This window comes from Equus przewalskii, chromosome X, assembly GCF_037783145.1.
Source record: "Equus przewalskii isolate Varuska chromosome X, EquPr2, whole genome shotgun sequence".
Taxonomy (NCBI): domain Eukaryota; kingdom Metazoa; phylum Chordata; class Mammalia; order Perissodactyla; family Equidae; genus Equus; species Equus przewalskii.
This window is the reverse complement of record NC_091863.1, coordinates 81,786,120-81,812,683: the sequence shown is the minus strand read 5'-3', so window position 1 is coordinate 81,812,683 and position 26,564 is coordinate 81,786,120. Positions and strand designations below refer to the sequence as shown.

The following is a 26,564-nucleotide window of genomic DNA, read 5'->3' as shown; positions in this document are numbered from 1 at the left end:
AAAGATTATATGCAGAATTTTTTCCAAGTAAATAGGTGTAGATACCCATAAACATCTTTAAGAGCTGCACAATGTGTCGATGTGCAGACATACCTTACTTTGCTTAGCCAAGTGCCTATTCTGAGACGCTTAGGTCATTCACGATTTTTCAGTCTTCAAAACAGTGAAAAGATGCACAGCCTTGTATAAGCCAATTATTTGATTATTTCCTAAGGATCAATTTCTACAAGTGGAATTACTGAGTCGAACAGCATGCACATCTTGAAGGCTTTTGAAACGTGTGTCGAAGTGGACCTCGTCCTAGTGTAGGCTCCCACCAGCACAGTTTGAGAGTGCCCCTCCCCCCACACCCTCACCGCCCTCTGGGAGAGACATGGATCTTCTCCAGTAAGGTTACCAACAGCCCTCCTGATGGTTCCGTAAAAGTCCTGCCCCAACCAACCTTATGAAAGTAATCTGATAGAAGCACTAAAAATTATTCATTCTTCTAGTATATTTTATTATTTCAAAATAGTAACTAACGTATTCACTTACATGGACACCAGAGTTGGCCAAGAAAGAGGATGTTTTCCTATCAAATGCCCCCAGGACCCCAAAAGAAAATTGTCCCTCACTGTATGCCCCCAGAATAGGTTTCAGCACTTCTTCCTTCAAAGGGCCTCTCACCTCCTCCCTCCCCTTACCACTCCCATGGCCAGCACTCAAATTTCATGCCTTTATCATCTGGTAACTTCCTAACTGGTGTTCCACTCTCCAGTGGTCACTCCTGTCCCCACCCCAACTCCGACCCATCCTGCACACAAATCAACCACATCGTTTTCCTTTCATCCTGTCATTTCTCTGGTCACGAAAGCCTTTGGGGTCTCCCAGGGCTGGAGAATAATATGCAGACACCTCGGTTTAGCAATCAGGGGTCCTCCACGAATGGGACTCACTCCAACTGCCAGACTGTATTTCCCACCACTCCCCTCCCCACACTTTGTGCTCCAGGCAGGCCAGCCTCCTCTCTGGAGCAGGATTCCCACCTCCATGCCTTTCTTCCCACCACTCCTCCCTCCTCCAATGCCCTTTTGCCCGTTATTCCCCAGTCCTTCAAGCCCAGCTTGCTTAAGTGTCCCCGCCTCTGTAAAACTTTCCCTGAGCCCTGTTGCCCACGGAAGTTTCTGCCACCCCTAAGCACTAATAGGAAGCAGCTGTCCGTGATCAGAGGCTCCTGGTTTTGTTGATATCTTCTTGTTTCCATACATCTTGTCTTTTCAAATACATCATCAACTCAAGGACAAAGACATGTCTCTTTTTTTATGCTTAAAACACACAACTTTATTGATGGCATAAAAATAAAGTCTCAAATGTATAAACATAAGTCCACACAAAGGACCAAAGATTACCTTACTTATGAAGAATCTGTTCAGTTCCTGCTCATGAAGCATACTAAAAATATCTCAATCCAGACAAAGTAAAAATCAACACATGTATTTTCAGTACAAGTTTGAATTCATTTGGTGTTCATAAAATGGTCCAACTATAGACCATCATAAGTAACATGAGTTTTGAAGTTATAATGCAATTTACAATGTGCATTACTTCCAGGCTGCAAAACCAAAATATTACTCAAATTTTTTGGAAATACAAAACTAATCAGAGTTTACTTAATAATAGCTCAACTCTTTCTTTCACCTCAGGGTCATTGTATTCTGCCGCTAAGACTCGAAGTTTCTTGGCACATGCTTTAGGCCTTTGGAATACAAAATAAAGGGAATTTTTGCTGAACTTGTCCTGGGTAAATACTTTTGCTCTTCTTTTAAAATGGTAATTTATATTTTCAAATAGAGAAAGAGCATTAAGAATATTCTCTTTTGTCTCTTTCTTGCTAAAGATATTAATCAGTGATGTTGGTGCATTAGCAATTAGCAAATCTTTTGTCATAGATGGATTTTTAGAGAAATTCAAAAGCATTCCCAAAATATGGTCTTTAGTTTCTCCACTTCCCACAGTCAACAAACGAAGAAATTCTGAAATATAATTTGTAACCATATGCTGATACTCACTGATAATAGTCAGGTGCTTTATCAATCTTAGTCCTGCCAGCTGCACATTTGAATTCAAGGGATAAGTGACGGTGTCTTCACATACTTGATTTAAGTATGTTTTAACCTTCCTATGATTTTCAGCAGCCACTGAGATGTTATTCAGTGCATTTAAAGCCTTGTGCCTAACACTGGGGTAGGGATTATTGAGCAAGCTTTCAATAATTGAGATTTTGCCTGCATTACGAATGACTTCATGGGAAAATGGATAATCAGGACTGTTATAGAGAGCATTATTGGCTATTTCATGAATAGAAGGGTCTTCAGTCATCTCAATCATGCAAATGAGTTTTTCAAGCTCTCTTGGATCCATGTTAGCTTCGCGTTTACAGCGGCAGGCCCAGGGCTGAGTTTTCTCCCCAGACCTGATCTGCTTTCTGAGCTCATCTTCAGGTGGGAAGCAGGACTCATTTTGGTATGGAAATTTCATTTCCGTCCAGATCATGGCTCCTGCCCATGACCCCATTCCTGCCCCTGGGACCATGGATGGATATGTGCCTCTTGACTCAGCTGACTTTTTGGCTTTAGTGTTAGGTGTAGATTTGTCCTCACTTCTGTTTTCATTACCATCCCGGAACCAGGACCTTTCATCAACTCCACCAGCAGCCTCAAGCTTATCCTTGATGCCAGCCTTACGCTCAAAATTGATATCTTTCTCACTCTTGGATCTGGACTCATTACTGTTCTCACTCTCAGCCCAAAACAAAGACCTTAAACTGATCTCCTCAATATCAGGGCTGGATGCTCTACTTAGCTCATCCTCATCTACATCCTCAGCCAAAGTCCAGGACCCCATGCCAGCCCTTTCCCCAGCCCCAAGCCTAGAACCTGTAGTGGTTGCATTTCCATCCCAGAGCCAAGACTCTTTCCTGGCCTCAGCCCCAGCCACAGGCCCAGCCTCAGGCCCCACACAGGAATCCATACAGGCCATCTCTTCAGATCTGATCCAGGACCCAATATTGGTCTTGTCCTTAGCCCCAAATCTGCAACTAATGATGGCCTCCTCCCCAGCCCCTGATGTGGATTCAACACTGGCCTCATTTTTAGCTCCAGGCCTGGATACAATACCAACCTCTTCCCCTCTCCAGAACCAGGACCCTGTACTAGCCTCACCCTCAGCCCCAAACCAGGATCCTTCATTGGCCTCTGTACGAGCACTGATCTGGGACCTTCCACTGGCCTGGTCCCCAGCCCTAGCCCAGGATCCTCCACTTGCCTGGTCCTCAGGCCTCAGCCTAGACCCAGCCCAGGACTTTCCACCAGTCTGATCCCCAGTGCCAGCCTGGGAGCCTCCTCCACCAGCCTGACTCTCAAATCCAGTTTTGGAACAGCTAACAGCCTGATCCCTAGCCCCAACCCAGGACCTTCCACTGGCCTGACTCCCAGTGCCAGCCCAGGACCCACCACTGGACAGATCTGTCAGCCCTGAACTAGACTCTCCAACAGCCTGATTTTCAGCACCAGACCAGAACCCTCCTCCACTGGCCTGATCTTCAAAGCCAGGTTTGAGACAGCTACCAGTCTGCTCCCCAGCCCCAGCCCAAGACCCTCCACTGACCTGACTCCCAGTGTCAGCCCAGGACCCACCACTGGACTGGTTCAAGGGCCCCAGACTAGACCCTCCAACGGCCTGGCCACCAGCCCCACCCCAGGACCCTCTTGCATTGGCCTGACTCCCACTGCAAGCACAGAACCATCCACTGGACTGATCCTCAGGCCCCAGCCTGGACCCTCCACTGGCCTGGTCTTTAGTACTAGCCCAGGAATCTCCAGTGGACTGGTCCCTGGGCCCCAGCCTAGACCCTCCACCAGCCTGGTCCCTACTGTCAGCCCAAGCCCTTCTTCCACTGGCCTGATCCTCAAATCTAGGCTTTGCCCCACCACCAGCCTGATCCCCAGGTCCAGTCCAGGACCCTCCATTGGCCTGGTCCATAGCCCCAACCAAGAACCCTCCACTGGCTTGGTCCTCAGAGTCAGACCAAGACCTTCCTGTGGACTGATCTTCAGGCCCCGACCTGAACACTCTACCAGCCTGGCCACCAGCCCCAGCCAAAGACCCTTCTTCAGTAATCTGATCCTCAAATCTGGGCTTGGACCCACCAGCAGACTGATCACCAGTCCCAGCCCAGGAGCCCCCACTGGCATGGCCCATTGCTCCAACCAAGAATCCTTCATTGGCCTGGTTTCCAGTGCCAGCCCAGGATCCAACACTGGACTGGTCCACAAACCCTGGCCTAGACCCTCGACTGGCCTGTTCCCCAGCTCTAGCCCAGGACACAGCACTGGACTGGTTCTCAGGCCCCAGCCTAGACCCTCCACTGGCCTGCCCACCAGCCCCAGCCCAGGACACATTTCCACTGGCCTGATCCTCAAATCTAGGCTTGGATCCCCCTCCAGACAGATCACCAGTCCCAATCCAGCTCCCTCCACTAGCCTGGTCCACAACTCCAGCCCAGTATCCAATATTAGCCACATTCCCAGCCCTAAGTTCAGCCCAGGATCCTCCATTAGCCTGAATTCCAGCCCCATCCTGGGACCTTCCACTGACCTGTTCCTCAGCCCCAGTCCAGGACGCTCCATTGACCTGGTTCTCAGTTTCAGTCCAGGACCCTCCAATGGCCTCTTCCCCAGCCCAGGATACTCCACTGGCCTGGCCCCCAGGCCAGGAACCCTCACTGGCCTGACCTCCAGCCCAGGGCTCCCCAGTAGCCTGGTTCCCAGTAGCAGCCCAAGACCCCCCACTGGCCTGGTTCTCAGCCCCAGTCCAGGACCCTCCAATGGCCTTGCCCCCAACCTCTGCCCAAGAACCCCCACTGGGCTTGCCCCCAGCCCAGGACTCTTCACTTGCCTTATTCCCAGCCCAGATACCCCCACTGGCCTGGTCCCCAGCTCCAGCCCAGAATCCAATACTAACCTCACTCTCAGCCCTAGCCCCAGGCCAGGACTTAATGCTGACCTCATCACAAGCCCCACCCCAGGACTCAATACTGGCTTCATTCTCATCATCAGCCCAGGACATGCTATTCTCCCAGTATCCATCCCTGGCCTGAAACCTAAATTTGATCCATCGCTCAGAAGCAATCCAATCCTCAATACCAATCCCACTCCAGTAATAGTCATGGACCCTAGACTGAGTCTTTCTGCAGGCCTGAGTGTCTGTCCCACCCTCACTTTCAGACGTGGACATGGCCTTAGCCTTGGGCTTTGCATAGGCTTCATCTTCTCCTGTGGCTTCTGCCTCAGACTTAGGTATAGCCTTGTCTGCTGTCCCAGGCAAGGTCTTACTCTGGGAATGGGCCATGGACTGAGGCTGGCCAGAGTCCATCATAGCTACCCCAGCCTCTACCTTAAACTCAGCATTGAGATTGCCCCTGACCTTACTCCTGGCACCAAGCAAGGCATCAACCTGGGAATTGGCCACAGCTTGGGGCGGGGCTGAGTCTGTTGCAGCCAGCCCAGCCCCTGCCTTAGACACAGCATTGGCATTTCCCCTGACCTTCTTCCTAGCACCAGACAAGGCTTCACCTTGGGAAGTAGACACAGCCTGGGGCTGGGCAGAACCCATTGTATCTGCTCCATCCTCTGCCTTGGACACAGCATTGGGATTTCCCCAGACCCTATTCTTGGCACTAGGCAAGGCCTCACCATGAGAACCGGCCACAACTTGGGAATGAGCAGTGCCTACTGTCTGAGTCTGAGCAGAACATGTTGTATCTGGCCCAGCCCCTGCCCTAGACACAATATTAGGATTGCCCCGGACCTTATTCCCGGCACCAGGCAAGGCTTCACCTTGGGAATCAGACACAGCTTGGGGCTGGGCAAAGCCTGTCGTATCTGCCCTGGCCTCTGCCTTAAACACGGCACTGAGATTCCCCCTGACCTTATTCTTGGCACCAGGCAAAGACTCATCCTGGGAACTGGCCACAGCCTGAGGCTGAGCAGAAACTGTTTTATCTGCTTGAGGCTGGGCATTGCCCCTGACCTTTTTCTTAGTACCAAGGAAAGCCTCACCCTTTAAAATGGCCACAGCCTGGGGCTGGGCAGAGCCCACTGTATCTGCTCCAGCCTCTGCTCTAGACACAGCGTTAGGATTGCCCTGAACCTTCTTCCTGGCACCAGACAAGGTTCCACCTCGGGAATCAGACACAGCCTGGGGCTGGGCAGAGCCCATTGTATCTGGCCCAGTCTCTGCTTTAGACACAGCGTTGAGATTGCCCCGGACCTTATTCTTAGTAACAGACAAGACTTCACCCTGGGAGTTAGCCACAGCCTGGGGCTGGAGAGAGCCCACTGTATCTGGCCCAGCCCCTGCCTTAGACACAGCATTGGGATTACCCTTGACCTTATTCTTGACAGCAGGCAAGGCCTCAGCTTGGGAACTGGCCACAGCCTGGGGCTGAGCAGAACCTGTTTTGTCTGTTTGAGCCTGGGCAGAGCCTGTTATATCTGGCCCAGCCCCTGCCTTAGACACAGCATTAGGATTGCCCCTGACCTTATTCTTAGTACTAGACAAGGCTTCCCCCTGGGACCTGGCCACAGACTGGGGCTGGGCAGAGCCCACTGTATCTGGCCCAGGCCCTGTCTTTGACACTGCATTGGGATTGCCCCGGACCTTCTTCCTGGCACCAGGCAAGGCTCCACCTTGGGAATTAGACACAGTCTGGGGCTGGGCAGATCCCATTGTATCTGCTCCAGTCTCTGCCTTAGACACAGCATTGGGATTGCCCCGGACCTTCTTCCTGGCACCAGACAAGGCTTCACCTTGGGAAGTAGACACACCTTGGGGCTGGGCAGATCCCATTGTATCTGCTACAGTCTCTGCCTTAGACACAGCATTGGGATTGCCCCGGACCTTCTTCCTGGCATCAGACAAGGCTTCACCCTGGGAAGTAGACACACCTTGGGGCTGGGCAGAGCCTATTGTATCTGCTCCAGCTTCTGCTTTGGACACAGCAGTGGGATTGCCCTGGACCTTACTCCTGGCACCAGGCAAGGCTCCACCTTGGGAATTAGATACAGTCTGGGGCTGGGCAGAGCCCATTGTATCTGCTCCGGTCTCTGTGTTAGACACAGCATTGAGACTACCCCGGACCTTATTCTTGACACCAGACAAGGCTTCACCCTGGGAATTGGCCACAGCCTGGGGCTGGGCAGAGCTCATTGTATCTGTTTGAGTCTGGGCAGACCCCACTGTATCTGGCACAATTCCTGCTTTAGACACAGCTTTGGGATTGCCCCTGACCTTATTCTTAGTGCCAGACAAAGCCTCACTCTGGAAATTAGCCACAGCCTGGGGCTGGGCAGAGCCCACTTTATCTGCTCCAGCCCCTGCCTTGGACACAGCATTGAGATTGCCTCGGACCTTCTTCCTGGCACCAGGCAAGGCTTCACTTTGGGAATTAGACACAGTGTGGAGCTGAGCAGAGCCTGTTGTATCTGACCCAGCCCCAGCCTTAAACATAGTACTGGGATCGCCACTGATCTTGTTCTTAGTCCCAGGCAAAGCTTCACCCTGGGAGCTGGCCACAGCCTGGGGCTGAGCAGAGCCCATTGTATCTGTCTGAGTCTGCGTAGAGCCTATTGTATCTGACCCAGTCTCTGCCTTGGACACAGCATTGGGACCCCCCCTGACCTTATTCTTGGCACCAGGCAAGGCCTCACCCTGGGAATCGGCCATAGCTGGGGGCTGACCACAGACCCTCTGTTCTGCCTCAGCCCCTGCCCTAGGAATGGCATTAGAATCACCCCTGCCATCAACCCTGGAATCAAGCAAAGCATCAGCTTGGGTCTTGGCCCCAGCCTGAGGCTGTGCACAGATTTTTGTGTCTGTCCCGACCCCTGCCTTACACTTGCCTTTGGCTTTGCCCCGAGTCTTACCTCTAGTACTAGGTAAAGCCTCAGTCTGGCTCTTGGTGGAAGCCTGAGACTGTGTCTTTGTGTCTGTCCCAGTCCCTTCCTTAGACATGGTGTTGGCATTGCTGTTAGCCTTAATTTTGCCATCAGGCAAGGCATCGGGCTGAACATTGGTCACAGACTGAGGCTGTGCATAGGACTCAATGTCTGTCCCAGCCCCCACTTTAGACATGGCATTGAGATTGCCTCTGCTCTTATCTCTGGCATTAGGCAAGGTCTCAGCCTGGGAATTGGCCCTCACGTTTGCCTTGGCCCCTGTTTTACACATGGCATTGGAATTGCTTCTACCCTTAACCTTGGCGTCACGTATAGCCTCAGCCTGAGGACTGCTTACAGCTTGAAGCTCAGCAGCAGCCCTCATGTCAGCTCCAATCATTGCTCTAGATGTGACACTAGTATTTTCCCTGCCATCCACCTTGACACCAGATATTACCTCAGCCTGTTTCTTGGCCACAGTCTGAGGTTGTGTAGAAGCTCTCATACCTGCCCCAGCCCCTGCCTTACACATGGCATTGGTATTACTCCCAGCATCACCCCTTGCCCCAGACATGGCCTCAGCCTGGGCCTTGGCTACAATCTGAGGTTGGGCAGAAGGCCTCATGTCGGCCCCAGACCCTGCCTGAGACAAAGTTTTGCAATTCCCCTTAGCCTCAACCTCAGCACCAGGCATGTCATCATCCTGAATCTTGGCCACAGTATGAGACGGTGCACAGGACCTCACATCCACTCCAGCTTCTGTCCTGGACATGGTATTAGGATTTCCCTTATTATCAATTGTGGTACCACGCCTGGCTTCAGACTGAGTCTTGGCCACACTCATAGTCTCTTCCAGGGCTTTTGCCTTGGTCTCAGCCACAGTTTCAGTCTTGTTTATGGCACTCATCTTGGCCACTTCCCTGGTCACTGCCAAGGCCTTACCCTGTGTCACCATTACTCTGTTCACCTCTGTCTCTTTTTCAGCCAATATACGAGCTTCTGCTTTGGTCTGAGTCATTGCTTCTTTCTTGGTCTCTGCCCTGGCAACCAATGTCCAAGCTTTAGCTTTGGTCTGGGTCACTGCCTCCTTCTTGACTACTCTCCCAGCCTCAGAGTCAGTTTGGGTTACTGCCTCTTTCATGGCCACTTCCTTGGCTTTGGCCTTGGCCTCAGTCAGAGTCACTAGCTCTGTCATGACCACTGTTCCGACTACTGTTTTGGCCTCAGATTGGGTCTCTGTCTCCACCCCAGCCATTGCCTCGGCCTGAAATCTGGCTTTGGGTCTGGCTTTAGCAGTGGCTTTAGTCCCTACTTCAGGTCCAACCCCACCTCCTTCTCCAGTTTCTGCTCCAGACTTGGACTTGGGTCTAGTCTCAATCTCTGTCTCAGTCATGGCTTCACTCACGGCCAAGGTCTGGTTCTGCACACCAACCACAGTCTCCATCTTGACTCTGGACCCATTTCTGGCAAGTCTCCTCACACTCTGGGCTCTTCCCTTGGTTAATCTGTAAATGTAGTAGCAGGTACCAGCCCAGATCACCAGTCCTGCAGCCACCCAGCCCACTTCCTGAATGCGACCCATGTAATCACCCCTCCTGAAGGCACGAACAAGGTACAGGGGGGCTCAATCAGGCTGGGGAAAGAGGGTAGTAGGTCTGGGTGTAGGCCTGTGAGGGTGTTGGTCTTCAGCAACTCAAAGGCCACTACGGCTGCCACTGGAGGTGGACCTAGAAGTGGAGGAAGGAAATGGACTAAAATTTCTCTTCTAATTCTGTGCATCATACAGATAGATACACAGAAGGACAGGAAAGCGTAGAAATGATGCGCTTGGTGGAAGAAAAGGATGGTTAGCAAACTCTCTCTCCATCCATTTATTTTATCCCTTCCCCATCTTCCCCAGTGCCTCAAAATTTTCCCCCTAGGTACTTCCGTACACATTTCCTTACACCAAAAGAACAGTGGATAGGATAGTGAGAGGGCTGACTATGAATAGGAGAGACTGAGAAGCCCTCAGACCATGATTTTTACTGGACCTACTTTGGTCACCACTCCCACAGGCCCCCACCCTCATACCAACCTGTAATGATGGATGCAGTTCCCTCCTCTTTCCTTCTCTTGATTGGTGACACACCCTAAAGTAGATCTATAAACTCACGAGATCTGCGGACCTAGAGACAGACAGACAGACAGATGAAGGGACAGATGGGAGTGGAGATTTTGTTCTTGATGTGACAGGCATATTATTAGCAAACTACCTCTCTATCCCCCTCAGATCACCCCACTCCCTGTACCAAAATAAAGGTGAGGGTGTAGGGTAAGTGACAGGAATGGCGGGCAAGATGGCTGAGAAAGGGAGAGGCTGAGGATCCTCCAGACTAGACACTGGCCCTACTGGATGCATGCTGGTCTCCACCAACACACCCCAGAGGCCTACTCAGGCAGTCCTCATCTTCTTACCCGTCTCTACAGATCAGGGGCAATTTCTTCCTTATTTTTTTGCTTTCAGTGATCTCAAGCCCTACAGCAGACCTGCAGGTAGATCTATGGACAAGTAAACAAACAGGAGGTTAAGAGACCGAGTCCTTCGTAGAACAGACAGGCACCCTGATCCCCGACCCCAGTAGCTGCCTTGCCAGAGCCCATGTCCAGTTTGCTAATGTGTCCCATCTTGTGGTCCCCCCCCAAGTCTTCTCTCAGTCACACTTCAGCCTACCTTTACCCCAACATTCCTACTGTTTCCTGCCCTGAAATTGGTAGGGAGTATGGTAACACTGTGGAAACCCGGCAGAGTATAGGAGAGGCAGAAGTACCCTTCACTGAGATCCTCTCAAGTCTCTGCCACCTTCTGTGCCCACCCTCTTCTGTCGTCCCCAGGCACTGCCCACCTTCACACCAACCTTCATGGTTCCAGGCCAGTCTCCCCCTTTCCCTTGCTTCCACTGGTAAACAGCCCTACGGTAGGCCCATGGGAAGAACTAGGAACAAACAGAGAAAAAGGAGAAGGTGAGTGTTGAGTGCTTGTGACATCCCAGCATCTAAGACACAGGTCCTAGTGTCTGTCTTACTGGATTTAAAGACCCACTCATAGGCAGGCAGAACCTGGGGCTTCCCCAGCACTGAACCGGGCAGGGTGGGAAAGGGAGGCAGGAAAAATAAAGGGGGGGTGGAGACAGAGGCAAATTGTTTTAAAACAACCTGTAGGATTCTAGAGCTTCTCCCAAAAGTCCATTATTTCCTTCACCAAGATGATCAGACAGGCGGGAGGAATCTGGAAAACTGGAAAACTGCGAGATAGATGGAGGCCCCCAGATCACATACTCTAGATTCATAGCCTACTGCCATCCACTTCCCCTTAAACCAATTCATAGGCGTCTCCAGCAGATGAGACAAGGTGTGGGGGAAGGCTTTTGCTTCTGCAAAATCACTATCCTTCCCTTGCAAAGGCTATCTCAAAAAAAATAGTAATGTTCTTTGATACAACAATTTGTACTTTCTCAACATTATCTGAAGTGCAAATAAAAGCATCTGTAGCAAAGTTCGCTGTCTTTATTGGTCTTCAACACAATTTAAGTGAAAAATCCGAAGCTCGGTAAGTAAACGCAGTTTAGGGAAAGTCCCCTAGCCAGCCCCGCCCCATATCCCGAGCCTCGGCGCCTAAGTTCCTGTCATAGAGAATTCACATAGAACTTCAACAGTTCACAGACAGGGCCCGTGCTCACATTAACCTCCACAGATCCTGTGCAGTTTTCTCCTCTCTTTCTTCCCTCGCCTCGCAACAAACAGTGCCACACCGAACTACTGTCCGTCAGACAGGAGAGAGTAAAGGCACTGACTGCTTGGACCATCACCCAGGACACAGATCCCAATACACGCCTTTCTGGATTCAGGAACCAGGTTATCAAACGTCCCTCCCCGCATTCCAACATGCCACCCCCACCATCCCGCCGTCCAGTCCCCAAGGCCCACCATTTTCTCCGCAAACGCCACTGTGGCATGTCCCTTCCACTGAAATGAGCAGGAAGCTGAGTAGACTTGTGAGGTCAGCGATTAGAGTCAGAGAGAGATACAATCTCTGTATTTCCCTCTTGAGACTCTCCCCTCCAGCATCCGCCCGGTCAAAGCCCTGCACAGACGTAGGCAGGGGGAGGGGAGCTCGGGAGAATCAGGGGCGAAGGCTCCTAGAACTTGAGCCCGCTTAGTCCCCGACCCCCGGACCACTAACAGGGTCGGCCGTCCGCTGCCGCGCTGGCCTCGGCGGGCGCCCGGACGCTTACCTGCTCCGCTTCCCGGGCCTGATGCCAGCCCGCCGTGCGCAGGGCAGCGGGGAGCTGGTACCCAGACGGGAGTGACGACTGCTCCGAAGGCTGCGTCGCTCTGCAGCTCCCGGTCACGTGAGGGCCCCGCGTCACCGCCGAGCTCTCCCTCCTTCCCACACCCCCACCGGCCGGCCGGCGGGCCGGCGGGGAGTTCAACAGGAGCCCCCTCGCCACCTCCGCACATACGACTTCCTCCACCACCCGTCTGTGCACGAGGCCCCAGCGCGCAGCGCCCTGTCACTCAGCTCGGTCCTCTCCAATCTGAGGGCCCCCAAGTGGCCTCACCGCCCTGTGGTTGGGGTCTGCCCTTCTCTGGTTACCAGGGAGGGTCTGCATCTCACTCACCCCCAGGTCTTAGCTCCAAGCTTTCTGCTGCTATTTTGAGGAATTCTCTCTTTCTTAGGCTATAAGACCAAAGCTCACCATCGGGTACCTTGCTGCGTCAAAATGAGCTGGGGAAGGGATGTCAGGAAAGAAAGTAGAGAGTGCATGTAGAGGCTTAACTTTCTTATGTTCCTTTTTCTTTTCTTTTAGCATCGCATTCAATGTTTTTGTAGTTGGGAAATGCAGCCAAGCCATTTTCATTCAACACTGAAAAATTATGTGGTAAAGATAACAAAAGACTCATTTGTTTACAGTGTTTTTTGCCACATTAAAAAATGTTTTCTAGTTGCTATAAACTATTTCACAGCTTTCAAAACAGACTAGTAATTGTTGACATTTTAAACACAAAATTTTGCTATACGAGACCGCACGTTTTCAATGTGATCTGTAAGTTAATCTTTGGAAAGACATTCAGTTTTCTAATCTTGGCAGTTTTCCACAAGTGATTTACAACCTTTTGAAGTTCTGGCTGAACTTATGACCTCATGTCAGATGTCTGAGAACTTCGTAGATGATGCATCTTCCAGCGGAGACAGTGGTGCGGGTCTGTGGGTGACTGTGAATCCTTGCAGCACCCCTGAGATCCATGTCATTTTTCCCTCACAAAAAGCACAGTTTACAGGATCCCAAGCAGTCACCAGGAGAAAGAAGCCTTTTCATTCCCTGCCTTGTCACAATTTCACTGCACCCCGAGCCCCTCAGAATAATCCCAGAACTCAGGAACAAAGTATGCAGAAATTAGTCCCCAGACATCCAGCTGTTCCGGCTGGGGAGTTACTCTAAATATAGACCCTTCAGGCAGCCTCTTTGTTAGAACGTTGAAATATGACACCCAGCAGGAAGCTCCCTGGGTGAGGGGCCCCTGCGTGCAGGAGGCCCTTTCAGGAGGAGCCAGAGAGCCCAGAGAGCCATAGAACCTCACTAATGGCTTTTCAGAACTCAATTGCCCGTGACCAGCTTCTGTTCTCCACTAAATAGAAAGATTCAGATATTGGTTACATAAACATTTAAAACTTTAAGGTAAACAAACAAAAAAACCATAAGCATGAGATGTCAGAAGGCTAATTTGTAAAAACTCTTACAATCATTAATAAAATGATAACAACCCGATAGAAAAAGGTGCCAAAGACATGAATGGATTTGTTCACAGGAAAGAAATACAAATGACCAATAAACATACAAAAAGATGCTCAACTTCAAAGAAATGCAAATCAAAACAACTATGTCTTACCGTTTCACCTAGGAGTTTATCAAAATTTAGAAATTTGATAACATTGTTGACTGGTTTGTGGAGAAACGGGCACTCCCACACTGTTGGAAGCAGATACTCTGATGCAACCTTTTTATGGAGGGCAATTTGGCAAATTCTATTAAACAATAATTATAATATCTCACGAATTCTTTGACCCAGCAATTCTATTCCTAGGAATTTGGCAAGGCTATATACCAACACAGTTTCACATAAAACAACTTTTTAAAATCTTTATATACTTACATATCTATTGTACTACCTGTAAAGTTTTTAAAAACTGACACACGGTGCCGGCCCGTGGCCAAGTGGTTAAGTTCCAGCGCTCCTCTTCGGGGCCAGGGTTTCGGTGGTTCGGATCCTGGGCGTGGACATGGCACTGCTCGTCAGGCCGTGCTCAGGGAGCATCCCACATGCCACAACCAGAGGGACCTTCAACTAGAATATACAACCGTGTACTGGGGGGCTTTGGAGAGTAGAAGAAGGAAAAGAAACAAAAGAAGAAGATTGGCAACAGTTGTTAGCTTAGGTGCCAATCTTTAAAAAAAAAAACTGAAACATGAAATGTCCATCGACAGGGGAAAGATTAAATACATTATGTTAAATTTATACAATAAGGCTGATTAAAAAAAGATTTAGCTCTATGTATCCTGATGGAAAGATACTTAGGGCATTTTATTATTTGCTGTTTATTTTCTGTAATTACACACAAATTTCATGAGAATACATTCTAGGATAGGATTCAAACTCAGAAGCACTAGTGCTGGTTTGACTCCACTATCCTCATCCAAAGTACAATTATCCTCCTTTGTTATAAATTTGTTGTTAAATGCTTTTCTGTACATTATATACACATACACGACTTATGAAAATATATAAACGGGATCATATTTAACATACTGTTTTGCAACTTTTTTTTCACTTAAACTTATATCTCAGAGAACTCTTCATGCCAGTACATTTAAAGCTGCTTTGTTCTTTTTCTACATACTATTCCATAGCTTGGTTATACTATTGTTTATTTAATCCCATTCCACCACCACCCCTTGCCGATTGATGAACTAAAGTTGTTCTGGATCTGGGGCTAAGAAAAACAAGGCTACAATGAAGAACCCGGTGCATACAGCTTTGCCCACAAGGGGAAAAATTTCCTTAGGATATTCTACTATAAATAGAATTGTTCAGCTAAGGGTATGAAATTTTATACATTTGATACCGCCCAAAGAAGGGTATGAGCTTTTGTATAGTTAATGGATAGACCACCAAATTGCCCTCCAAGAGGCTGGGCAATTTCCACTCCTGTCAAGCACGTGACAGGACCCCCTTCTCCATGTTCTCATGCACACTGTAAATTAGCAATTAGTGCCAATCTAAGAGATAAAAAAAGGTATGAGATCATCCTTTTAACTCACATTTTCCTAAATATCTATAAGTTTGAGCATCATGTCATATGCCTATTAGTCATTTGCATTTTTTCTCTAAGAATTAGTTAATATCCTTTCAATATTTTTCTATTCAGCAGTATTTTTCTCACTGATCTGTAGTTCCTTATGCATATCTACATAATATTTTTCTGCTATATAGGTTACACATATAGTCTCCCAATCTGTCACTGACATCTTAATTTTATGATATTTTTTATACTCAGAATTTTTACATTTTGATGTAGTCAAATATATTAACTTCTTCCTGTATGGCTTCTGGATTCTGTATATATATATACAGACATACATATACATATATATATATCTCATGTACATGTGTATATATGTATGTACAATACATATGTATCTGCGTATATATGTATTCAAATGTATGGCCAAATTCCAGTACTATTCATATAACAGTCCAGCACTCCTCAACTAATTCAAAAAGCTGACTTATCAAGTGTTAAATTCTCACTTATGCTCAGATATGTTTCATGGATTGACTTTTCTGTTCCACTGACGTATGTATATATGACTGTCTCAATAGCATGCTTTTAATTGGTACAGCTTTGTAGCAAGTTTTGGTATCCTTCATTGCTCCACTTTATCAAACTATTTTTGGATATGCTTGGGCATTTCAAGTAAAGTTCCAAGTTTTATTTTTAAAAAATCCTCTTGGACTTTTATTAGGATTGCATTGAATTTATAGATTAACTTGGGGAATAATTAAAATCATCATAATAAATTATTATTTTCATACAAGGTCATGTAGTATTTTTAAAATTTATTCACATCTTCTTTTGTGCCCTTCAATAAAATCGTACAGTTTTCTCCATGTAGATTTCACATGTTTCTTATTCCCAAATATTTCATAGTTTTTGTTAATATTGAGAATGGTGGCTTTTTGCACATAATATTCTTTCTCCATTTTTTATGAAAATAATTTCAGTTTTTATACAAATCATGCATGCTCATTACAAGAAGCAATGCAATGCAGTAAAGTACAATGAAGAAAGATAAAATATCACTCAGATTCCAGCACTGTGAAATAACCATCAAACTTTCAAAGAACAATCAAACTTCGTGGAACATTATATGTTCTTTAGATCTGAACACTTCATTCTTTCTTAAGAATATATATATTCATAATATGTGTGTGCAAATATAGATATAATATCTCCCTATTTCCTTTAATTTCTTCTGTTTTTTTCATCTCCAGTCAATGTGATTATCTCAAGCCCCTTCTCTGTCCATAATCCAACTTTTAGCAATGTTTTTCTACTTCAGCTGTTTATAATTTATTACTTCTATGGTAATGTTATTTGGGCCTAATTGGTTTCTTAGTTTGCAGTCTTCCTTTTTATCTAATTCTGCTGTTTATCATCTCATCTTTGAGCTCTTTTTTTATTAAATCTATACTCTTATTAAGTTCTTCTATAGCTTAAAGTACTTGGAAATTTCCTTCTGTGCTTTGAGGTATGTTTTCTTCTTGTTTAGGTTCTTTGTCTTTCTCATAATCTATCTTATGTGGCTTCTGAGGGGCTGGGCAAGGTTAAGAACCTGGCCACCCTGTACCACTATGCTCAGTGCTGGAATCTCCTTTTCTTTACTTGCCTGTGACTTTTTGAAGTTTGTGTAATTGAAATGTGCCCTATTCTTTCTTCGATTGCTGATGATGACCCCCACTCCACACCCACTGATTTTTTGCTCCGTTTTTCTTTTTTTGCATTTTGTTAAGTATTAGGAAAGATTCTGTGAGGCGGTGTCTTTTCCTCTATTCCAGCACAGAAGCTTCTTCTAATCCATTTTCTAGCTGTTCATTTTTGGTGCAAGATAACAGGCCACCATAGTAATCTTTATTAATAGTTTTAAAAGTTTGTCAGTTCATTCTCTCTGATCTTCTAGAGAGACAATTGTGTTGTCAGTAAATGACAGCTTAATATTTTTCCTTTCTGCTATTTTATACTGCTTATTTCTTCTTTTTGGCTTATGCACGGAACAAGAACTTCAGAATAATGTTGAATAGTAAAGGTGATAACAGACATCTTTATAGTCAGGGTCTAGCTCCTGACTATAATGGGAATACTTAGTGTTTCATCAAGCACAATGTTTCTGTACATCTCTGCCACAAACTCTTTGCCAAGTTAAGGAAACTTCCTCCATTCTTAGAATGCTACGGGTTGTTATCAGTAATGGATGTTTAATTTCAACAAATCATTTTATAGCACCAATTAGGATGATCATATTTTATATGATTTTAATATTATTTTAATATAGTGCATTACAATAAAACTGTTCAAATATTGAACCACACTTGAATCCTTGGGATAAATCTCACATGATGATGGCTATTTTTTAATACCGTGCTCGATTTCAATTTGCTTATATTTGATTTCCCATTTTTGCACGTTTGTTGATGAAATCAGTTCATAGGTTTCTTTTTTGTGCACCATCCTTTTCCAATTTTTGGTATTAGGATTATACTAGCCCTATAAAATGAATTGTCAAGTTTTCTATGTTCTGAAAATAGTTTATATAATAAGAGAATTTTCTACACATTGAAGATTGGAAGAACTTTGCTAGAAAATGTCTGAGAACAGTAAATGTCTTTTTTTCCTTTTGTTTTTTTTTTTAAGCAGTAGCTCTTTAACTATCTTTTAACATTCTTCCTTGGTTATTTGTTTATTCAAGTTTTCTACTTCTTCTTGAGCCAATTTTGATAAGATATTTTCTTAAAATATCATCCATTTTGTCTGAAATTTCAAATTTAGTGGTAAAAAATGTGATGTGTTTTCCTGTATTTTTTCCAAATGTCTTCTGTGTTTGTAATTATGATTCCCAGTGTTGTTTATTTTCTCTTTTTTTTTTCTTGATCAGATTTGCAAACTTTTTTTCTCAAAGAATAAATTCAGGTTTTATCAATCAATTGTAGCGTGATGTTTTTTGTTTCTTATCCCGTTTTCAATTCTTTTTTTATCTTTATTTTTTCGTTCCCTCTATTTTCTTGGGATTCAGTTTATTATTCTTTTCCTGCATTCTTAGTTGAGCGCTTAGTTCTATTATCTTAAATCTTTCTTGTTTCCTAATATGTATTTGAGTCTATAAATTACCCTCTTGAAATTTCTCTAACCACATCCCACAGGTTTTACATCTGGCGTTGTCACTTTTATTCTCATCTACGTAATTAGAAGTGATGACTTTTATTTCCTCTTTAACCCAAGAGTCATTTAGAAAAGTCATTTTTCATTTTCGATTGGGTGGGAGTTCTTTGTATTAATGTTTAAGTTTATTTCATCATGTCATGTCACCTCCTCTTCAAGGCCTTCCTTAATCTTGCAGTTTAAAATAGCCCTCCAGCCTCTATAACATCATCCAGTTTAATTTTCATTAAAGGACTTAACACCTGTCTTTTTGTTTATGTATTATTTGATTCCTTTCTCTAGGATGTACGCTCCTTGGGAAGAGGGACATTGTCTCATATTCATCTCCACATTTTCAGTACCCAAAACAGGCCTGGAATACAGTAGACATTCAATAAATATTTGCTGAATAAATAAATTATGTTCAATAAATGTGAACCCTATGATTATTATTTCTACATTTTTTTTTAGAAATTGGTGGGATTTAACTGTTGAATGAGCATGTTCTAATACATGAACAAATTTTATAAATCAAGCGCATTTGAAAAGAATGTTATTTTCTGTTGTGTGCAAAGTTGTTTGTATTTGAGAGATTAGTGAAAGTTCGTTGATTGTGTAATCCAAATCCTCTCTATACTTGCTAATCTGTGGATTACTGAAAGACGTATGAGAAGCTTTCGACTATAATTGTGTATGTAGCAATTTTTCTTTATATTTATATCGTTTTGCATTGCATTTGTGAAGTTATATCATTAATTGCACAAGAGATTATTAGTGCTATGTTTTCTAGGTAATATAACCATACTTATTAATATTAAATATCCTTCTTTGACCCTTTTAGTCCTTTCTGTCTGAAAATTTACTCTGCCTTATATTGATAATGCTACATTTGCTTTCTTCTTATTAGTTTTTGCCTGGTTTATCTTTTTATTTAGTACAACATAGAGGTGGATTGTGTGTGTGTGTGTGTGTGTGTGAGGAAGATTGGCCCTGAGCTAAAATCTGTGTCAATCTTCCTCTTGTTGCTTGAGGAAGATTGCCCCTGAGCTAACATCTGTGCCAGTCTTCCTCTATTTTGTATGTGGGATGCTGCCACAGCATGGCTTGATGAGCAACGTGTAGATCTGCGCCTGGGGTCCAAACCTGTGAACCCCAGGCCGCCAAAGTGGAGCATGCGAACTTAACCACTACACCACCAGGCAGGCCATGGAGTTTTATTTCTATGTTTAACACAGTCTGAGAATCTCTGTCTCTTTTTAAGTGATTTAACCAATTCACATTGTGATTATGATATATTTGGATTTATTCCTGTCACGTGTTTTTACTTTTTCTATTTACTATGCTTTTTTGTTCCCTTTCTCCCCCATGCTTTATGTTGGATCAATTTATTTTACCTATAGTCGTCTGGAGGTTATTACATTCTATTTTTATTCCACCACCTTTATCAGCCCTGATAACTTTTATTCTGAAGATACTCACTAAGAAGTCTTGATTTCTACTATTTGCTCTCTCTGAATCTGATAGCCTGCTCCATATCACTTCTTTCAGAGGGACCACTGCCTCTTCCAGTTCTTAGTTAAAAGTAAAAGCTTTACTTTTTTACTTTTTTCGCTGAAAGTAAAATCCATAGCCATAAGGTTTCTAGCATAAAACATAGAGGAATATCTTCATGACCTTGAGGAAGGCAAAGATGTCTTGGACAGGATACAAAAGCACTAATCATAAAACAGAGAATTGGACTCTATCAAAAGTTAAATTTTCTGTTCATCCATAGACATTATTAAGAAAATGAATAGGCAAGCCACAGATCTGGAAAAAATATATATGCAGTACATATATCTGACAAAGGACTTGTATCCAACATATATAAAGAATTCCTAAAAGTCAGCAATCAAGAGAAGAACCCAATGTAAAATCAGGCACAAACTTGAATGGAAAATTTGGCAAAGGAAGGTACTCAATCCTCAACATATTTGGTAATCAGGGAGATGCAAATTAAAACCACAATGAGATATCACCACACACCAATTAGAACAGCTAAAACCGAAGACTAACAACATTGTATGTTAGTGAGAATAGAGAAACCTGAACTCTAATATATTACATTACATCCATTAGGGGTGTAAAATGGCACAACCACTTCGGAGAACTTTTTCACAGTTTCTTCAAAAGTTTAACATTCACTTACCAAACAATCAAGCAATTTCACTTCTGGGTATTTAGTCAAGAAAAGTGAAAACATTTGTCCACACAAAGACTTGTACATGAATGTTTATATCAGCTTAACTAATAATAGCCTAAAACAGGAAACGACAGGAGAAAGGCTCAGCAAATTGCTATACATATATCCAATAGACTACTACTCAGTGATAAAAAGTAATGAAATACTGATGCATGCAACAACATGGATAAATCTCAAAAGCAGTATGTTGGATGAAAGAAGCCAGACAAAAAAGAGTATTGTAGGATTCCATGTCTATGAAACCCAAGAACAAATAAAACTAATTTGTGATGATAAAACTCAGAAAGTGGTTGTCTGGAGAACAGAGAGGAATTAACTGGAAAGAGGTAGGAAGGATCTTTCTGGGATGTTGGAAAACTTCTATATCATGTTTTGTGTGGTGGTTACATGGGTATATACCATTGTTAAAATTATTCACACTGAACATTTAAGATGTGTGTGATATATTGCATGTAAATTATACTTCAATGCACCCAAATTCCCTCCCCAGAGAGAGTTGCCTTATTAATTTGAGTGTATCATAACAGACCTTTGTCTGTGAATTGCATACACATATATGTACTTATAGAAATATTGTTGGGGGCATTGTATTGTACATGTGTTTCACAACTTGATGTTTTTCACTCATCAATATATCTTGGAGCTTTTTCCATGTCAGTAAATGTGGATCTTTTAAGCTGCTGTATTATATTCCATAGTGTGACTATAGTATGGTTTATTCAGCCATTCCTCTGTTAATGGACCTTTGTGTTTTCTTTAATTTTTAGCAATAACAAACAACGCTACAAAAATTATCCTTGAAAATGTTATCAATCAGAAAACTGAGAAGTGGTATGTCAACATTGCAGATTACATTTTGCTATTAAGTAGTGAGGCTGTGCATCTGTTCTTGTGTTTATTGGTCATTTGTAGCTCTGTGAATTGCCTGCTCACATCCTTTTGTTATTTGCCCGTTGTATTATCTTTATCTTATTGTTTTTGCAGAAATGTTGTATTTAGTGTGGATAGCACTTGTTTCTCTGTTTTGTATGTTGCAGATATTATCTTAGTAATTTAATTTTTAATATTGTTTATGTTGTCTTTCCATATACTGAGGTTTTTCAGTTTTGATGTAGTCAAATGTGTCAGTCTTTTTCATTTATGGCTTTTTTCCTTCCTCAGCTGAAGTTTATGAAAAATACTCTCCTACATTGTTATAATACTATCATAAGTATTTTTAAAAACTGAAGTTCCATTTGGAACTTAATAAGCGGTATGATATAGGGGTCTGACATTTTTTTCCATATGGTTATCCAGCTTCCCAAAAGCATTTATTGAGGAGTCTATCCTTTCCTCCACTGATTTGAAGTATAGTCTTTTCTCTATATTTAATCCCCATATATACTTGGATCTATATGAGAATGTGTAGGTTAAACACAAGAAGCATATTTTACATACTACTCTGTACTATGTTTTTTCTCAAATTAATTTATAAATTTAGCACTATTCAATCAAACCAATTTTTTTTAAGTGACACCCAAACTAACAGTTTAAACTGGAACAGAATTTCCTATATTTTCTAAAGCTGGTTGGACAAAACTAAGACTGAAGAAAACCAAGGCAGAGCATTCCCGGGAATAATCAGTCACATTACAGGAAAAGAACTGGGCATTTGTCTACTTTTCCGGTAGAAATCATATTTCAGATAACCAAATAACCCAGTTAATGAGGAAACACTTCCTTTTAGATTAGTTGAGTTTTAACTAATAAGCACAGAAGAATGTTAAGATTCAAAAATTATCATTTTGTGACCCCTCCAATGAAATAATTGATTCAGGCAAGAATCAATAGTTGCTTAAGTCGTCAGATGTTAGTCATGAGAGGAAAAACGTAACTTTACAAAAGGAATTATATCATCACCACCTTGACCCAGTTTAATTTGTTTGACTGGGTTTTTTCCCTAGATTCTTGAGATAGATGCTTTGATGGTTTATTTCCAGCTTTCTTGATTTCACAGGGGGTTTTTTTTAAGTCAAATTTATTGAAGTAAAATTCACTTATTTTAGCCATAAAGTTTTGTGAGTTTTGACAAATGTATGCAGTCATGTAACTACTGCCACAATCAAGATATAGAATATTTTCATAACCCCAAAAAGTTCCTTCGTGCTTTTTATAGTCAATCCTCTTTCCCCAACCTCAGCCTCCGGAAACCACTGATCTGATTTGTATGTGTCTAGTTTTGCTTTTTCCAGAATGCTGTATGAATTAAATCAACCTCTTGTGTCTGAGTTTCATTTAACGTAGTGCTTTTGAGTTTCATCCATATTGCTACTTGTACTAATAGCTCGATTTTTTCTATTGCTGAGTAGAATTCCACTGTATATATGTAGCACAATCTCTTTATCCATTCACCAGTTGATGGACATTTGGGTTGCTTCCAGGTTAAGCCAATTACCAACGAAGCTGCTATAAATATTTTTATACCAATCTTTGTGTGGACTTCTGTTTTTACTTCTCCTTGGATAAATACTTAGAAGTGGGAATGTTGTTACCATTTGGTAAAGATATGTTTAACCCTATAAAATCGGTTTTCCAAAGTGGTTGTACTATTTTACATTCCCACCAGAATTATATGAAAATTTCAGTTGCTCCAATACTCACCTGCACTTGGTTTTGTCATTTTTTAAAGCCACTTTATTTGGTGTGGCTATTCTAATCTTTTGTCCTTATTTTTAAATTGGAATTTTTTTCTTATTATTAAATTGTGAAAGTTCTTTACTTCTTTATATATTCTGGATACAAGTCCAGAATTATATTAGCTAGTTTGAGTTGCAAATATTTTATCCCAATTTGTGGTTTGGCTTTTCATTTCTTAACAGCATCTTCCAAACAGCAGTAGTTTTTAATTTTGATAAATGCAATTTATCTATGTATTGGTTATAGTTTGTACTCTTTCTGTCCTATCAAAAAATTTTTGCCGGACACAAGATTACAAAGACTTTCTGTTATGTTTCCTTCTAGACATTTTCTAGTTTTAGCCCTTAGGTTTAGGTAGATGATACATTTTGGGTTAATTTTTGTGTAAGATGTGAAATTCATTTTTTTTCATGTGGGTGTCTAATTGCTTCAGCATGATTTCTTGAAAAGACTATTCTTTTTCCACTGAATTACCTTGGCATTTTTGCTGAAAATCAATGAACCACATGTGTGGTTCTGTATCTGGACTCTTTATTCTGTTTCATTGATCTATATGTCTATCTTTTCACCAAAACCACACTCTTTTGATGACTGTACTTTAGAGTAACTCTCAAAATCAGACAGTGTAAGTCCTCCAATTTTGTTCTTTTTCAAAATTGTTTTGGCTCTTCTAGGTCCTTTGTTTTTCCGTATAAACTTTAAAATCAGCTTGTCAATTTCTAATCCAAGAAAAAACCTGTTAGGATTTTGCACCCCACAAATTCTGATGTGTCATAATTTCATTAATGCTCAGTTCAAAATATATTCTAATTTCCATTTTGATTTCTCCTTTGACCCATAGGTTATTTAGAAATGTATTTCTTAATTTAAAAACATATAGCAATTCTCAATTTATTTTTTATTAATTTCTAGCTTAATTTTCACAATGGTCAGAGAACATACTCTGTGTTATTTCAATCTTAGTTTGTCAAGACTTGCTTTATGCCATTTGTGTAGCCAAATTTTATAGATGTTTCTTTTTTACCTAAAAAGAAATTGTATCTTGTAGTTTTAGAACTCAGGGTTCTACATTTGTTAATTATATTAGGGTTATTAATTGTGCTATTGCATATGTTTTATATTCTTGCTGATTTTTGTCTTTATTATTTGACCATTACTGAGAGAAGTCTGTTCAAAATCTCCCATTATATTTATACAGTGGGATACTATACAGCAATGATAATGAACAAACTGTAACCACATGCAGCCACATGGATGAATCTTACAAACACAATACTGAGTGAAAGAAGACAGGGACAAAATAGCACGGAGTGGATGGTTCCATTCAGATAAAATTCAAAAACAAGCTAAACTGATATATTTTTAGAAGTCCAAATAATAGTTACTCCTGGTAGAAGGAAAAGATTTAGTGACTGGAGGGGAACACTAGTGGGGCTTCTGGGTGCTGGCAATGTTCTTTTCCTGATCTGGATTCTGGCCACACAAATACACTTACTTTGTGAAAATTTACCAAGGTGTACATTTATGGTTTGTGCACTTTTCTGTCTGTTATATTTCCAAAAGCTTACTTTAAAAAATAATCAATGTCACTAGTGATCAAGTACCTGCAAATTCAAGTAGTGAAATATTCTATTTCTCGCCAGAATTATAATTCCCAGTGTTTGTGTTGAGATAGATAAATGGATAATCCTTTGCATGATTGTCAGAAGTATAAACTAGTATAATTTTTCAAATGGCAGTATGAAAATATGTATTAGAAAGTTTTAAAAATGTGTATGCCTTTGAACCCAAGAATTTAATTTCTGGGAAAGCATCCCAAGGAAATGATAAGACAAATACACAAAGATATATCTACAAGGATACTCACTGCAGAGTTGTTTAGAATTCTATAATTCTAACTACTTGAATATCCGATAGGAGATAGGTTAAGGAAATCAGGACACTTTCATACAGACTACAGCGAAGCCTCTAAAACTATAACCGAACCAAAGCTTTTACATGGAAAATTATTTATGATATACATTACTTTGAAATAAAAATAGGTAATAAGACCATATGTATATTATGATTTATTTTTTATTCAAATACATATGCATATATACAAATATACTGGGAAAAACTCCAGATGGATATATATAATAAATGTTAACGGCTTTCTCTGAGTACTAGGGATTTAAATTGTGGGAGTTGTGTTCTTCTATTTCTTTTTTTTTTCCCCCCATTTTTTAAATTGAGGTTTAATTGACATGCAGCTTTATATTAGTTTCTTGTGTACAAGATAATGATTCCATATTTGTATATGTTGTGAAATGATTGCTACGATAAGTCGAGTTAACATCCATCACCACACGTAAGTTACAGAAATTTTTTGTATGATGAGAACTTGTAAGATTTACTCTCTTAGCAACTTTCAAATATGCAATATAGTATTATTAACTATAGTAGCCATGCTGTACATTACATCCGCATGACTTATTTTATAACTAAAGTTTGTACCTTTTAACCCCATTTACCCATTTCAGACCCCCCATCCCCACCTCTGGCAACCACCAGTGTGTTCTCTGTACCTATGAGCTTGTTTTGGGGTTTTTTTAAATGATTCCCGATGTAAGTGAGATCAAACGATATTTGCCCTTCTCTGTCTGATTTATTTCACTTAGCATAATGCCCTCAAGGTCCATCTATGTTGTTGTGAATAGCAAGATTTCATTCTTTCGTATGGCTAACTAATAGTCCATTGCATATATACACCACATCTTCTTTATCCACTCATCCAATGATGGACATTTAGGTTGTTTTCATATCTTGGCTATGGTGAATAATCCTGCACATAATCATTTTGAGTTAGTGCTTTCATGTTCTTCAGATAAATATCCAGAAGTGGACTTGCTGAATCATATGGTAGTTCTGTTTCTAATTTTTTTTTCTTTTGCTGCTGAAGCTTCACCCTGGGTGAACATCCATTGCCAGATTGCCAGTCTTCCTCTTTTTGTATGTGAGCCACTGCCACAGCATGGCCACTGGCAAGTGGTGTAGGTCTGAGCCCAGGAGTTGAACCCAGGCTGCGGAAGCGGAGCATGACAAACTTAATCACTAGGCTGCTGGGGCTGGCTCTATTTTTAGTTTTTTAAGGAACCTCCATACTATTTTCCAT

General features: G+C 42.6%; 1 protein-coding gene across 17 annotated transcripts in view; it reads right to left on the bottom strand.

Annotated features, from left to right (window-relative positions):
* Window positions 1-12,464, bottom strand: part of LOC103543964 (armadillo repeat-containing X-linked protein 1) — a 35,986-nt gene extending 23,522 nt beyond the window's left edge. For 3 of the 17 annotated variants that reach the window (XM_070605959.1, XM_070605952.1, XM_070605958.1), the window contains exons 1-4: window positions 12,251-12,381; window positions 10,874-10,951; window positions 10,434-10,517; window positions 10,054-10,144 (exon numbers count right to left, since the gene is read on the bottom strand). Coding sequence is in view for 7 of the 17 variants with exons in the window: in XM_070605945.1 (XP_070462046.1) it covers window positions 1,639-9,558 (7,920 nt within the window). In the remaining 10 variants the exon portion in view is untranslated. Of the gene's footprint in view, window positions 1-1,294; window positions 9,704-10,053; window positions 10,145-10,433; window positions 10,518-10,861; window positions 10,952-11,171; window positions 11,287-12,250 lie in introns of those variants that run through there. The other 14 variants (XM_070605962.1, XM_070605955.1, XM_070605960.1 and 11 more) reach the window with 11 other exon arrangements.
* Between the last annotated feature and the right edge of the window lie 14,100 nt (window positions 12,465-26,564).